The 14,403-nt window shown below is 50.7% G+C and overlaps 1 protein-coding gene across 3 annotated transcripts in view; it reads right to left on the reverse strand.

Annotated features, from left to right (window-relative positions):
* Positions 1-387: 387 nt before the first annotated feature.
* SCARA5 (scavenger receptor class A member 5) overlaps positions 388-14,403 on the reverse strand; it is a 74,532-nt gene continuing 60,516 nt past the window's right edge. The window contains exons 9-11 of one of the 3 annotated variants that reach the window (XR_005452294.1): positions 7,480-7,677; positions 2,335-2,778; positions 388-2,208 (exon numbers count right to left, since the gene is read on the reverse strand). Coding sequence is in view for 2 of the 3 variants with exons in the window: in XM_038751376.1 (XP_038607304.1) it covers positions 2,642-2,778; positions 7,480-7,677 (335 nt within the window). In the remaining variant the exon portion in view is untranslated. Of the gene's footprint in view, positions 2,779-7,479; positions 7,678-14,403 lie in introns of all 3 variants that reach the window. The other 2 variants (XM_038751377.1, XM_038751376.1) reach the window with 2 other exon arrangements.

The raw sequence follows: 14,403 nt of genomic DNA on the forward strand, positions 1-14,403 counted from the left end.
AGCAGCCTGGCTCAGAGGAAAGAGCCCGGGCTTGGGAGTCAGAGGTCACGGGATCTAATCCTGGCTCTGCCACTTGTCAGCTGTGTGACTTTGGGCAAGTCACTTAACTTCTCTGTGCCTCAGTTCCCTCATCTGGAAAATAAGGATTAAGACTGTGAGCCCCACGTGGGACAACCTGATTACCTTGTATCCTCCCCAGCACCTAGAACAATGCTTGGCACATAGTAAGCACTTAATAAATGCCATCATTATTATTATTATTATTAAGTAGCAAACAAGGTGGCTCTTTCCATCCCTAACTGTTCCTAGTATCTTATTAGTTTATCATCTTATTTCTCCACTGACTATGCCAATCCTTGCAGCATTCACTTGACACAGTAGGAGTGTTCAAAAAGCTTCTTTAATTTTTTTCTCTCTCTCCCCTAACCTTTCCCTGGAATTTTCTGTCTCCCTCCCCCATTTGGGTGAAATCTGCAATAGGTTCCCTTACATCAACCAGAGTAAGTGTCTGAGGTTGAAGAGTTAAAGCATGCCTGAGAGGGAAAGACTCTGCCTTGGGTTCTTCTCCACTGCCTGTATCACTGCTGATGCTGCTTGTATCACTGTTGCTACTGCTTGTATCACTGCAACAGCTGCTGCTTCTGGAAAAGGTGGCACTAATGAGGAGCCACTGCTCCCTCCCTTCGTCTCATCGCCCAAGCACGTGTGTATCCTCTTACTTACCCTCTCCCTCTTGCTCACCCCATCATCCTGCTTCTTTCACCTCCAGCAGCGTTCATTGTGGTCACTGTTTCATAAAGGGTTAGGGCCAGGGCCAACATCTGGACTGCAAACAGATGCCGCAGCCTCCAAGGGAGCAAGGAGCTGGGCTGACAGTGCTGTCTTTGGGCGCGCTGGTCACCACAACACTCGATTTCTGCTGGCTGCTTCTCCCTGCAATCTAGGGAGCTCAAGATTCCCTAGCTCTCCAATCCCTCTGGCTGCCTGCTGGCCAACTGGAGAGCCATTCCCCTGGGCAAAAGGAGTCCTGTCCTGGCCAAAATCTACTAGCCAGATGTCCCGGGAAGAGTCAAAAAAAGCCATAGAAGGCCATAGTTTACCTGTGCCTATCTCTGTCCCACCTGAGGGCTTTGGTGAAGTGAGAGCGGGAAATGAACTGAAAGTGGAAAGGATTGCTGAGCATTTTGACCTGAAATCGATAATACAAAAATGATGGGAAAACACTAATCAAACAGCTTCAGTTGTATTAACTCCAACAGCTTAGGCATTTTTGTGACATTACAGCAGCTCTGAACCTCAGAATTCCCTTAGTCCCTTCCCCTTCCTCCAGGCAGACTGAGGCTCACCAGTCACCCGATTCACATTCAGACACTCAGCCCAGCAAGGAGGTGGGAACCATCTGCCCAATTCCCTACTGACAAAAGGCCCTAGCCTCACTTAAGACCCAGGCCCTATCAAGGAATCTCAGGAAGAATGAGCCTCTTATTCAGACGATCACACCTGGGGCCAGCTCTAACCAGTGTGTCTCTAACTAAGAGCCCCAGTTGTCTTGCCTGGATGCTTTCCTTACGTTCCTGGGCCTGCTGGGAATAGCTGGAACATTTTATCTGCCCAGCAAGATATCTGAGAAAGTAGCTTGGAGCTAGCTTGTTTGCTGAACTCCACAAGGCAGGACGGGCTGAGGACCAGAGGGCATGGTCTCACACTCAGAGGGGTGCAGCCTTGGCTTCTGGAGTGAGCTGCATGGGTTCATTGGTTACTGCTTGAGGCTGGGCCATGCTTATTCTCTCCAAAGCAGAAAACAACGTGCAGGGCCCAGCAGTGGTATTTTGGACAAGACAGGATTGCAGTAATCTCTCAGCTACTGGGGAGCTACTAATGAGTTGTGAAAATTCCTCAGGGCCATTGCTTTCCTCCCTTCCTCCTGCAGGCCACCTCTGGGCCATTTTATTCCTCATGAGCATCTCCACCAGTGTCCAAGAGCCAAGAAGAGATGAAATTTAAACCAATCAACTTAACCACTTACTATATTATTAGCTCTGCATATGGTATATGAGTCTGGGGGGGCACACAGAAGTGAGAGTTGAAGCTATTGGCATAAAATGAGTTTTTGGGTTACCTGTGGATTTCAATTGTCCGTGCTACTTCGGTTTCCCCCATTGATGCTAAGTTTCAGGAGTTGGTTATAAAATTTCATATCATCAGCCTCTGGAATCAGAAATTGGAGGGGGTGGGGGTGAAGAGAGAGAGGGAATGAGAGAGAGAGAGAGAGAGATGAGAGACAGAAAAAGAGGGGGAAAACAAGATATGTATTCTAGCACTGGTTAAAAGTACCTAGTTAGGAAGGTGAGACCAATGATTCAGGGCCCTCTGCATCAACGGGGAACACGGAAGGCAGGAGGTTTTCAGTAGATCCTAGAGACCCAGTCTCAAGCGGATGCCTAGCGGGAAAGTGATGGCCCATTGGCAGCGTGAGGGGTTGGGAGGACAGTGCAGGGACTGGTGACACTCAGCAAGCTTGGTCAGTATCTCACCAGGCTCAGGGCCTGAACCCCACAACACCAGCAACAAAAACCAGGGGAGGAGGCTATACTGCTTTGTTGGGCATCTTGTGTTCATGTCAGCAGGCCCTGACCCCAGCTCAGTGCCTGTTACACGTCACCCCGGCGTCCTCTGCGTGCCCGCAGTTCGTCTTGCCCCAGCTGGAGAAACTGCACTGGAGGATGGTATCTTCCGTTCCCTTGCAGGCGACATCATCCATCCAAATCCTCCCAGTGCCTGGGGAAACACATCAACGAGGCCCTTAGTAGCGCTTGGCTGGTGAGCTGGCAATGGGAAGGGGGGCTGAGGGAGAGGAAGTTGTTGGGGAGCCTCTGCCTCCCCAGGATATTAGAGGCTTGCCTTGCCCCATCTCCAGCCTTGTCCTCCTCTTGCCTCCCGACCCTCGTGCCTCAAGACCACTCTTGTAAATAGTTGTGTGTTTGTCTCAATCAATCAATCAATCAATCAATCGTATTTATTGAGCGCTTACTGTGTGCAGAGCACTGTACTAAGTGCTTGGGAAGTACAAGTTGGCAACATATAGAGACAGTCCCTACCCAACAGTGGGCTCACAGTCTAAAAGGGGGGAGACAGAGAACAAAACCAAACATACTAACAAAATAAAATAAATAGAATAGATATGTACAAGTAAAATAAATAAATAGAGTAATAAATATTGACAAACATATATACAGGTGCTGTGGGGAAGGGAAGGAGGTAAGATGGGGGGATGGAAAGGGGGACAAGGGGGAGAGGAAGGAAGGGGCTCAGTCTGGGAAGGCCTCCTGGAGGAGGTGAGCTCTCAGTCCCTGAGAGCCCTACTGTTAGCGGACAGTGGGTCACTTTTGTAATCTGTATTTCCCAAGCACTTAGCACCGTGCATTGCTCCAAGTGAATGCTCAATAACTACTACTACTACTATTAGGGTTAAACTGTATTAAAGGAAGCAAAGTGGCCTAGTGGATAAAGCCCGAGCCTGGGAGTCCGAAGGACCTAGGTTCTAGTCTCTGCTGTGCCACTTGTCTGCTGTGTGACCTTGGGTAAGTCATTTAACTCCTCTGTTCCTCAGTTATCTCATCTGTACAATGGGGATTCAAACTGTGAGACCCATGTGGGACAGGGACTGTGCACAACTCATTTATCTTGTATCTTGTACCCTAGTGCTTAGTACAGTGCCTGGCACATAGTAAGCACTTAACAAATACCATTAATAAGTGGGATCCTGGGTGGGTCCCAGGTTCCTCTATGGTCTAGACCTGCCCTGGGGGCCCTGGATGTGGACTTTCCCAATGGGGAGAACCTCTGCAAGGCCAATTTGGGGGTCACCTCAGGGCTCAGGATTTGGGGGGCACTGGTTGTCCCAGAATTTGTGGGTCTAGAAAGAGACCCCAAAAGGCCTATGCACTCAAGAAGGCTGCATGCTTGCATGCTTAAGGGCAGAGTAGTCCATCCGACTTGGACAAAGCAGACTGTGAGCCCACTGTTGGGTAGGGACTGTCTCTATATGTTGCCAATTTGTACTTCCCAAGCGCTTAGTACAGTGCTCTGTACACAGTAAGCGCACAATAAATACGATTGATGATGATGATCCCCTAAATGCATCTACCAGCCGGGGCCCAGGGTCCTCCCTTTGTGGGCAGCACTTCTCAGGCTAAGCAGCGCGAGAAGCAGCATAGCCTGCTGGATAGAGCATGGGCTTGGGAATCAGAAGGACCTGGGTTCTAATCCTGGCTCTGCCACTTGTCTGCTGTGTGACCTTGGACAGGTCATTTAACTTCTCCGGGCCTCAGTTAAATCATCTGTAAAATGGAGATTAAGACTGTAAATCCATATGGGACTATGTCCAATCTGATTAGTTTGTATCCACCCCAGTGCTTAGTACAGTGCATGGAACATAGTAAGTGCTTAAAAATACCATTAAAAAAGGCTAAGGAAGCCTTAGACTTGAAGGGTAGCCACACCCTGACTATAGAAGAGATAGCTTTTCGAGCTTGAGATAGAGTCAGAGAAAGATGGAAAGCCTCGTTTTGAGCTGTGGTTATTCTCGTTCTCCAACTCTAAGCCAGGATCTCCTGAAAGAAGGATGGAGGCCAGGCTGCGGAGGGGTTGGAGTTGGGAGAGGGGGAGGGTGGGGACACTACTCCTAAGCTCTGGTTTAATAGAGTTAGGGGACCAGTAACATCCAGCAAGATGGCCAGCAGGCCTGGGCTCCCTAGCTCTGTGCCACCACCCCTGTCCCGCACTCATCAGCCTTGTCTTCAGCATCTGGTGGGTGTCATGGGCTTTGCGGACAAGCTGGGGGGAAGATGGAAGGACCCGTAAAGCAGTCAAAGTATTGGAGAGCCACATCTGTGCACATGGGATGTAGGAGAGTGTGCAGCTGACCTCTCATCTTCTTGCTTGGTGGAAGCGGGGTGAGGACGGTTAGGGGATTCATTCATTCAATCGTATTTATTGAGTGCTTAGCGTGTGCAGAGCACTGTACTAAGCACTTGGGAAGTACAAGTCAGCAACATATAGAGATGGTCCCTACCCAACAACAGGCGATGCTTCTCCCTGTTTGCCTAGGTACACATTTTCTACCTAGCTTTATCTTCCACTCCAGAGAGACACAGCTAAATCCCAGGCAGGCATTCCTCTAATAGGAAGTTAGCCCATTTCCCTGGAACAAAGAGGACTCCGCCCCAGGTCTCCTGATCCAGCCCCATTGTCTGTGGGAGGGAAGGTGCCAGACCAGTGGCTGCCTGTGCTCTTCAAGAAGCTCTTCCCTGCCTCCCTTGGCAACCTGTTTCAGCTTTTAAACTGAGGCTCATCGCTAGTGGCATGGCCCTAATCATGCAGCCTTGGCAGTTCTTTCTGGGCTTTGTGCCCCTGAAGAAGTGTCAAAAACCAGGGGAGAGTAAGGATTATTATGATCAGAGCCTGGATGGTCCACAGGCCAGTTTGAGCTTTGTCTATTCACTTGTGCACGCGTGCGCGCACACACACACACACACGGAATGAGTTGAGGAGGATGAGGGGCAAGTTGGACAAGCTGTGTTGCTTGGTGAACAGTAGTAATGTTAATATGTTTTGTTTTGTTGTCTGTCTCCCCCTTCTAGACTGTGAGACCATTGTTGGGTAGGGACCGTCTCTATATGCTGCCAACTTGTACTTCCCAAGTGCTTAGTACAGTGCTCTGCACACAGTAAGCGCTCAATAAATACGATTGAATGGATGAATGAATAAATAATAATAATAACTATGGTATTTGTTAAGCTCTTACTATGTGCCAAAAACTGCTTTTAGCAATGCGGTAGATATAAATTAATCAGGTTGGACACAGTCCCTGTCCCACATGGGGCTCACACTCTTAATCCCCATTTTACAGATGAGGACTGAGGTCCAGAGAAGATAAGTGATTTGCCCAAGATCCCACAGCAGACATGTGGCAGAGCTGGGATTAGGACCCAGGTCCTACTGACTCCTAAGCCCGTGCTCTGTCCACTAAGACACGCTGCTTCTCAGACATACTGAACACTTCTTATAGGGGCTGGACCCTGAGTAAAGAGGACAGACATGTGGAGTGGTGAACTGGAGTAGGGAGGCTGGGCAAAGATTCAAAGCTAGAAGTGGATGGTGGTTTAGAGAAGCAGCGTGGCTCAGTGGAAAGAGCCCGGGCTTTGGAGTTGGAGGTCATGGGTTCAAATCCCAGCTCCGCCAATTGTCAGCTGTGTGACTTGGGGCAAGTCACTTAACTTCTCTGGGCCTCAGTTCCCTCATCTGTAAAATGGGGATTGAGACTGTGAGCCCCCTGTGGGACAACCTGATCACCTTGTAACCTCCCCAACGCTTAGAACGGTGCTTTGCACATAAGTGCTTAATAAATGCCATTATTATTATTATTATTATTATTATTATGAGCTTGGCTGCAGTGGGGGAAGAGGAAGGAGCAGGCAGAGAGCTTGAATACTGCAGTTAGAAATTTGGGTTTGACTGTAAGGCAATGAAGAGATCCTGGAGGGCTAGGGGTAGTGGAGTAGTAGGGTTGATGTGTGGTGGGTGCGGAGATTGGAAAGGCTGGGAAATTGTAAGATGATTTGGAATAGGAAGAGGTGGGAAGCTGGAAGGCCAACAGGGAAGAGGAATTTGGTGGTGGGGAATTGCTTTTTTAATGGGTGCATTCCTCTTGGTTAAAACGAAGCCCTTGTGGTGAATGAAATCAGAGCAGTGAAAACTGACAGTGTGTGGGCTTGACTGTCTTTGGGAAAGGCCATCCCACAGCCTTCTGGGGACTCTGCCTAGATGCTGCCAGCCTCTTCCAGCTCATCTCACCAAACTGTCATCTCTAATGAATGTCAGAGAGAGCCAAGGGGAAGGGCCACAGCACAGACTGTGCGGCAGCGGCCGGCAAGGGAGAGGGAAGGTCAGCCTGTGGTCCTAGCCCTACAATCCGCTCCCTGACCCTCTCCTGCCAGCGGATCTTAGCCTTTCCCAGGCTTCTCTTTAGCCTGGAGGAGGAGGCCCTAGGCTGGTGGCTGCACGGGAAGGGGAGAGTACGACTGGACACACCGCTGGTCTCAAAGTCTAATGGGGAGGGAATCAGGTATTGAATCCCTGTTTTACAGAGGAGGAAACTGAGGCAAAGAAAAGTGACTTGCCGAGTGTCACACAGCCAGGATTAGGATCCAGGCCTTCTGACTCCCCATCCTGGGGTCTTCCCACTAGGCCACGGTTCTGTGGTCTCACTAGGAGGGTGGGAACAGGGTCTCAGGCTTTAGGTTGTCTGACCACCGACTCCTGGAAGAGTCTGGCAAAGGAAATCTCGAGGGTGACCTTTGGCTGGCCGGTAGCCGAGACAGACAGGGCTGGGGAGGGGGAGGAGGGGGTTTTCTTGTACCGGATGCCAGCCCTTAGTCCTATCCTAACCCCCATCACCTTGGCCCCGTGCCACCTTACCTTGTCCGAACTTGGCGGTCCTGTACACCTCCTCCACCCCGCGGTAGCCCAGCATCCGGCAGACCACATCCCCGTCCTTCTTGTCCCAGCCGTCATCACACACCGTCCCCCAGCGCCGATCATGCAGAACCTCCACGCGCCCTTCGTGGGGCCCGGAGCCGTTCACCAGTCGGACCTCCACTTCCGCCATCCCAGCTGCTAGGAAGAGACAACACAGCCGTGAGTCTTTGAGCGTAGCTAGCCCAGCCCAGCCCACAACCTCCATGGCCTGGGAGGATGGCATGTCCCAATCCCACCGTCAGAGGCCAGGGACTCCATCTCAGCCTCCAGGGTCTGTGCGAATTCAGCCCAAGCGGACAGTGAACCAGCCAGGCAATGGACGGGAAATAGTGACTAAAATCTCTTCTGGATCATGGGGAGACCAGCTAGCCTCGAGTTGGATTACCTGAGCCTGTACTCCCTTTCTTCATGCCCACCTACACTGGGCCCATCTCTGCTCCTCTCCATGCCCCTCCTGGAGAGGACCCCTAAAGGGGAGAGGGTTCACTGATCCTGGGACTTGACAGTAGAGGCAACTAGGAGATGGAACTGAAACCAGTGGCAAAGGGAAGCTTGGTGCTTTCTGTTGAATGGAGAGCTGTCTGAATCTCTCTCCCCTGCAGGGTCAGGAATATGTCTGTTGTTATATTGTACTCTCCCAAGCGCTCAGTACAGTGGTTTGCACACAGTAAGCGCTCAATAAATATAACTGAATGAATGAAGTAAGACTGCTCCGTTCCTGGGATGCTGGTGGGGTGGCCTTCCCTCCTTCAAGCGTATTTATTGAGCGCTTACTGTGTGCAGGGCACTGTACTAAGTGCTTGGAAAGTACAGTTCAGCAACATAGAGAGACAGTCCTTACCCAACCATGGGCTCACAGTCTAAGCAGCATGGCTGAGAATCAGCGTGGCTCAGTGGAAAGAGCCCGGGCTTTGGAGTAGGAGGTCATGGGTTCAAATCCCGGCTCTGCCAATTGTCAGCTGTGTGACTTTGGGCAAGTCACTTGACTTCTCTGTGCCTCAGTTACTTCATCTGTAAAATGGGGATTAAGATTGTGAGCCCCCCACCCCGTGGGACAACTTGATCACCTTGTAACCTCCCCAGCACTTAGAACAGTGCTTTGCACATAGTAAGCACTTAATAAATGCCATTACTATTATTATTATTATTATTGTTAGAAGGGGGAGACAGACTGAATGAACGAGGTCACAGGGCCCTGGTTTTTGTTTCGGTTTTGGGGGAGCCTGCCTTGAAGAGCTGCAGCCTCTGCTCAGACCCCAGCAGTGACCTGACCTCCCTGCTTCCTACAACTTCACCTACAAGGACCACAGCTGTAAGCATCCTCGCCTTGAAGCTGTCTGCCTCACCCTCTCCCAGAGCCGGGCCTAGCTCATTCCCCCAATGGCTGCCTCCCTCATCCCACTGTGAAGCCACTCCTGTGGTTTGCTGAAGGAGAATGGAGAACCGCAGGCAGCCCGGGGAATCGTGAAGGAAATCCCCAGCCCTACTACAGGCCAGATCGTGAGAGGCAGAAGGGGAAGAAAGCACCAAGATGGAAGGTAAGGCCCCACCCTGGGGGAGCCCAGCTTAGGATGGGTCAGTCTTAGTTGGACTCCAAGAGAGAGCTAGCCCAGGGGAGGAGGGCAAGAGCCCATTTTGCTAGCCCCTGCATTAGAACACCACCCCCACCCCATCTTCTAAAAACACATCCCCTCCTCCCAACAGGCTCTGGGGCATTTTTAACTCCAGCTGGGGAGGTGGAGGAAGTGGGGCCGGTCTGGTCTGGACTCCAATCTGACAGGGCCATGTGGCTGTGTGATCTTGGGTAAGTCACTTCATTTCTCTGTGCCTCAGTTCCTTCACCTGTAAAATGGGGATTAAGGCTGTGAGCTCCATGTGGGACATGGACTGTGTTCAACCTGATGAGCTTGTATCTAGCCCCAGCACTTAGTACAGTGCCTGGCACATAGTAAGTGCCTAACAAACACTATTCAAAAACAAAACACAAAACAAACGCAAAAACAGCTGGGGAAATACACATGGGCTCAAACAGGATTCTCTCTATGGTCTGGGAAGACCTCAGGTTTCTTTGGGTAGAAGGTTTACGTCGGGTTTTTCCTAGCAGTTCCTATTCCAAAGCCTAGTTTTACCAGGGCACAGACAGAATCCTGTTTGAGCTCTGTCTCCCTAGACCCCCTCGAGTTCCAGAGCATCTCTTCCAGGGACCACCCTCATGGCAGGAGGTGGAGTGGGTTGGTCACAGAAACACCTCCACCCTGGAAATGTTAGACCTGACCATCGAGTGGGCTTCAGGCCCCTTAAGGACCCGAATACAGCCCTGGATTTGAGCTATTTTGCTCATGCCCATGATGAATGTTTGCAAAGAACCTGGGTCTCAAATCCACCCTGGCTCCTGCGCAACCATTGCCCCATGCAGCCTTACAACAGGGGCTGGTTTGGATGAGCCTATAGTTAGTGAGGGCATAGAGAAATGTCTCATTTAAATTCCTCCTTGCACATGAGAAGCAGTGGGGTCTGAAACAGGCAATAGCATGTTCCTCTGTTGTCATGTGGCCTGGGGGCAGGGTGAGTGTGCGGAGTGGGTACTGGGATGAGGGAGAGCAGGCTGCAGAGGCCCAGGCTCCAAAAATCTCCAATGCTTCACCCCGGCTCAAGATACTCTGGCAGATAGTGTCACCTGGGGAGGGGACCGTCTCTAGCTGCCGCCGAATTGGACTTATCCAAGCGCCTAGTACAGTGCTCTGCGCATGGTGGGCGCTCAATAAATACGATGGATTGAATGAATGAATGAATGAGTGAAGAGATGGGGCCTGGAGGCAGGCACGGAACCGTCAGCCCCTGGGTGGGCAGGGACCCAACCTAAGGGGCTTGCTTTTTCTTCAACCTCCTTGACCTCAGAAATCTTCCGGTCTTTGGTCTCACATTTCCCATCAGTGAATGGGCAGAAATATGGTGAACACTGCTCTTTTAACCCTGCTCTAGCCTCCATCCATAAGAGGTACTTTACTGTTATTTTCCAATTCTCACGATCGGGGGTGGGAAGAAGGTCAACCTTTCATTGTGGGTGCCAGGGTGCAGAGGAGACAGGGATTTTAGAGAGGGGCCAGGCTTTACCAAGCTAATAGGCCAGAGACCCACCATTTGGGGATTTTTCAGCCTGGATAGGAAACTCTCAGGTCCGGTCAGAGTCCTAGCAAGTCTGGACATCTGGCTCACCCATCTGGGGGGTGGTGGCGTGGCCCCTTGTGGAGTGGGCATCAGTGCTCACGACACATCACGATCCAGGGAAACCGCTGGAGGAAATCCAGCTAGGATTGGACCAGATCCATCGTTCCTAGGCTGCAGAGGCCACTGCTCACCTTTCCGCTCCCACTCTGCTCACATCTGTCTGTGTCTGCCCTGGCTTCATGCTGGGGGACCCATTGATGGCCTGGGGCAGCAGTGCTGGACTTCAGAGCAGGTGCAGGGATGTCAGCCCCAGAATCACCCCAGAAACGTGGCCACTGGTTTGGCAGGCTCCCCCTCACCCCCCTCACCACTCACTCCGCTCATTCACCCTGCCCCCAGGCCACATGACAACAGAGGAACATGCTGTTGTCCGCTTCAGACCCCACTGCCTCTCATGTGCAAGGAGGAATTTAAATAAGGCATTTCCATATGTTCTCACTATAGGCTCATCCGTACCAGCCCCATGGGGCAATGGTTGCACAGGAGCCAGGGAGACGTCGAGACCCAGGTTCTAGGCCCAGGTCTGTCACTGGCCTGTTGTGACCTTGGACAAGTCTCTTTACCTCTCTGGGCCTGTTTCCTCATCTGTACAGTGGGGATAAAATAGTTGTGAGCTTTATATGGGCCAGGGATGGTGTCTGGTCTATTAACCTTAGATCTACCCCATTACTTAGAACACAGTAAGTGCTTAATACATGCCATTATTAGTTATAATAATAATAATAATAATGGCATGTATTAAGCACTTACTATGTGCAAAGCACTGTTCTAAGCACTGGGGAGGTTACAAGGTGATCAGATTGTCCCACAGAGGGCTCACAGTCAATCCCCATTTTACAGATGAGGTAACTGAGGTGCAGAGAATTTAAGTGACTTGCCCAAAGTCACACAGCTTGACTATTGGTGGAGTGGGATTTGAACCCATGACCATTGACTCCAAAGCCCGGGCTCTTTCCACTGACTCACGCTGCTTCTCTTCTCTATTATTATAAAGCATTTGGTTTTTCTTTGCTGGGGTAGAAGTACTCAGCAGAAGCTTTCATACTGTTGGCTTTCATACCTTGGCTTTCATACTGTTCTGGGTGGCAACTGGGTCCTGGACTCCCCAAGACAGACAGACACACATACATACACCCCTCCCTCTACCTCATTTGCCCCTGACCCACTCCCTTCAACTGGCCCATATCAATAGCCTAGTGAGAACCAAAGGCCACAGTAAGGAGGAACTGGCTTTGGGGTCTCTGTGTATCTGTTTATCTTGGAAACCCTCACCCATCCATTTCCTCTGTCCAGAGAGCTTTGCTTCAAGACCAAAAGGAACACCAACCACTCCTTGCCTACAGCTGATTTCTTCGTGTTTACTCTTCCTGCCTCAAACCCCCCACAAACTAAACCAAACCAAACCAAAACAAGAGGAGGAGATGGGGAGGTGCAGAACAGAAATAAACACACGTGGTGGGAAAACAAGGGAATGATTTTCTGCAGCTGCAGTCAGTACAGACAGCCCGGGGACTGGGGTGGGGAGGAATCTGGCCCATCTGCCCATTAAGGAAGTTGACCTTTTCTCCTCTCATGAAGGACTCCCTCCAGCCTTGGACTGTCGACAGTGGAAAGGTTTCTGTGGCAGGATGGCCCAGGACTGCTGGGAGCCTTGTCTGACTTGCAGCCACGTTGCTTCTCTTTCCCTGGCTACCCAGTAACGATAATAATCATGATGATGGATGACAATAATGATAATTGGGGTATGTGTTAAGCTGTGCTAAATGCTGGGGTAGATACAGTACAATTAGATTACAGCCCCTGCCATACATGGGGCTCACAGTTTAAGGGGGAGGGAGAACAGGTGTTTAATACTCATTTTACAGTGAGGGATAGAGAAGTTAAATGATTGGCCCAAGGTCACACATAGCAGGCAAATTGCAGAATTGGGATAAGAACCCAGGTCCCTTGCCTCTCAGGCCTATGCTCTTTCGATCATGTCAACTCAGAGAAGCCAGGCGTTATGTGGGCTGGGCCAAAGGGAGAGAGGAGTTTCAAGGCAATGAATGAACTAGCCATTTTCTGGTCTCTGCTCAGGGTCTTTGAAGAGCCACTGGCCTAGCTCTGGCCTGTGGAGGACAGGTCCCAGCTAATCCCTCTGGGGTCCTGGAGTCTGGCCGGAGGTCGGAAATGCTCCAGAGAAAGTCAAAGATATGCAGAGAGAATCAGTGGTGACAGCAAGTCGGAACTCCCGGTCTTCACGTTTACTGCTGCTGACATCAGTTAATCAATTGATGGTATTTACAGAGCACTTACTGTGAGCAGAGCACTGTACTAAGCATTTGGGAAAGTCCAATACAGCAATAGAGTTGATAGATTTGATCCCGACAGCTGAACATGCCAGACTCCTCCTCTCCCTGACTTAGCCTCCTTCTCCCTCCCCACATTCTCCACCCCATGGAATTGAAAGAAAAGACTCCCAATCCCCATTTCTTTCCTGACCTGCATGAGGTTTTCCTCCTTGTATTCTGCCCAGACATGCCAGCTGCCCACCCTGCCCACGCCTGATGGGATATAAATCTCCAGGGAGAAGTCCCCACCTTTGCCATGGCACTGGGCTCCTTTATATACCCTTGCCCTCCCTGCTCATGGGAGAAGTGTGCCCACAGATCTTTCCACAGGAAAACAGCTCTGTTGCTCCCTTTAGGACCCAGGCACACCTTAAGTTCTTGGGAGGTTGTCTGGGCTGCAGCACTTCTGGCAGTCTCTCTCTTCCAGGACCTCAGAGCCCTCCGTGAAGCACCACTCTCATCCTCACACCTTTGCAATCAGGAGGGGAGGGATAGGGATTCTTATACCCACGTAGATAGGGGAAACTGAGGCACAGAGCAGATACATGGCTTGTTCCAGTTCTCCCAGTGAGTTGGGGGCAGAGCCACAAAAAAGATACAAGTCTGCTAACTCCAGACCTCCATGCCAGTCTCACCAGGCCTCCCCTCCCCACCCCTAACCCCTGGGGGGCACAGTCTATTCTCCCCAACTTTCATCTACTCTTTCTTTGATCTGTATTCTAGGCAGCCACTCAAAGAGGGCAGATACCAAGCTCTGGACAAAGACCCAGTCCAGTAAATAAGGGTTTAGCCACATCCCACCACAGCCTGAAACCCAGCACCACTGTTCATCCGTGCCTCTGTGGCAAACTGGGGCAAGTCTTCCTATGCCAGTCAGGCTGGCGGCAGCACCTGTGGACACCCTGGAGGTTGGGAGTCTAGGAAACATAATTACTGTGCCCTAAACCCTCTCTCTTCTTTCTCACTGTCAGCCTCTTGCTTACACCCTTCCTGCTACCTTCAACTCCCTCCCGCTTCCTCTCCAACAGACCAGACCATTGTTTTCCCCATCTCCAAAGTCCTTCTGAAATCACATCTCCTTTTTTTATGGTATTTGTTAAGCAGTTACTATTTGCCAGGTACTGTTCTAAGTGCTGGGGTAGATAGAAGATAATCAGATTGGCCACAATCCATGTCCTACATGGGGCTCAGTCTTAATCAATCAATCAATCAATCATATTTATTGAGCGCTTACTATGTGCAGAGCACTGTACTAAGCACTTGGGAAATACAAATTGGCAACATGTGGAGACAGTCCCTACCCAAC

The sequence above is a fragment of the Tachyglossus aculeatus genome, chromosome 9 (assembly GCF_015852505.1).
Source record: "Tachyglossus aculeatus isolate mTacAcu1 chromosome 9, mTacAcu1.pri, whole genome shotgun sequence".
NCBI classification, from domain to species: domain Eukaryota; kingdom Metazoa; phylum Chordata; class Mammalia; order Monotremata; family Tachyglossidae; genus Tachyglossus; species Tachyglossus aculeatus.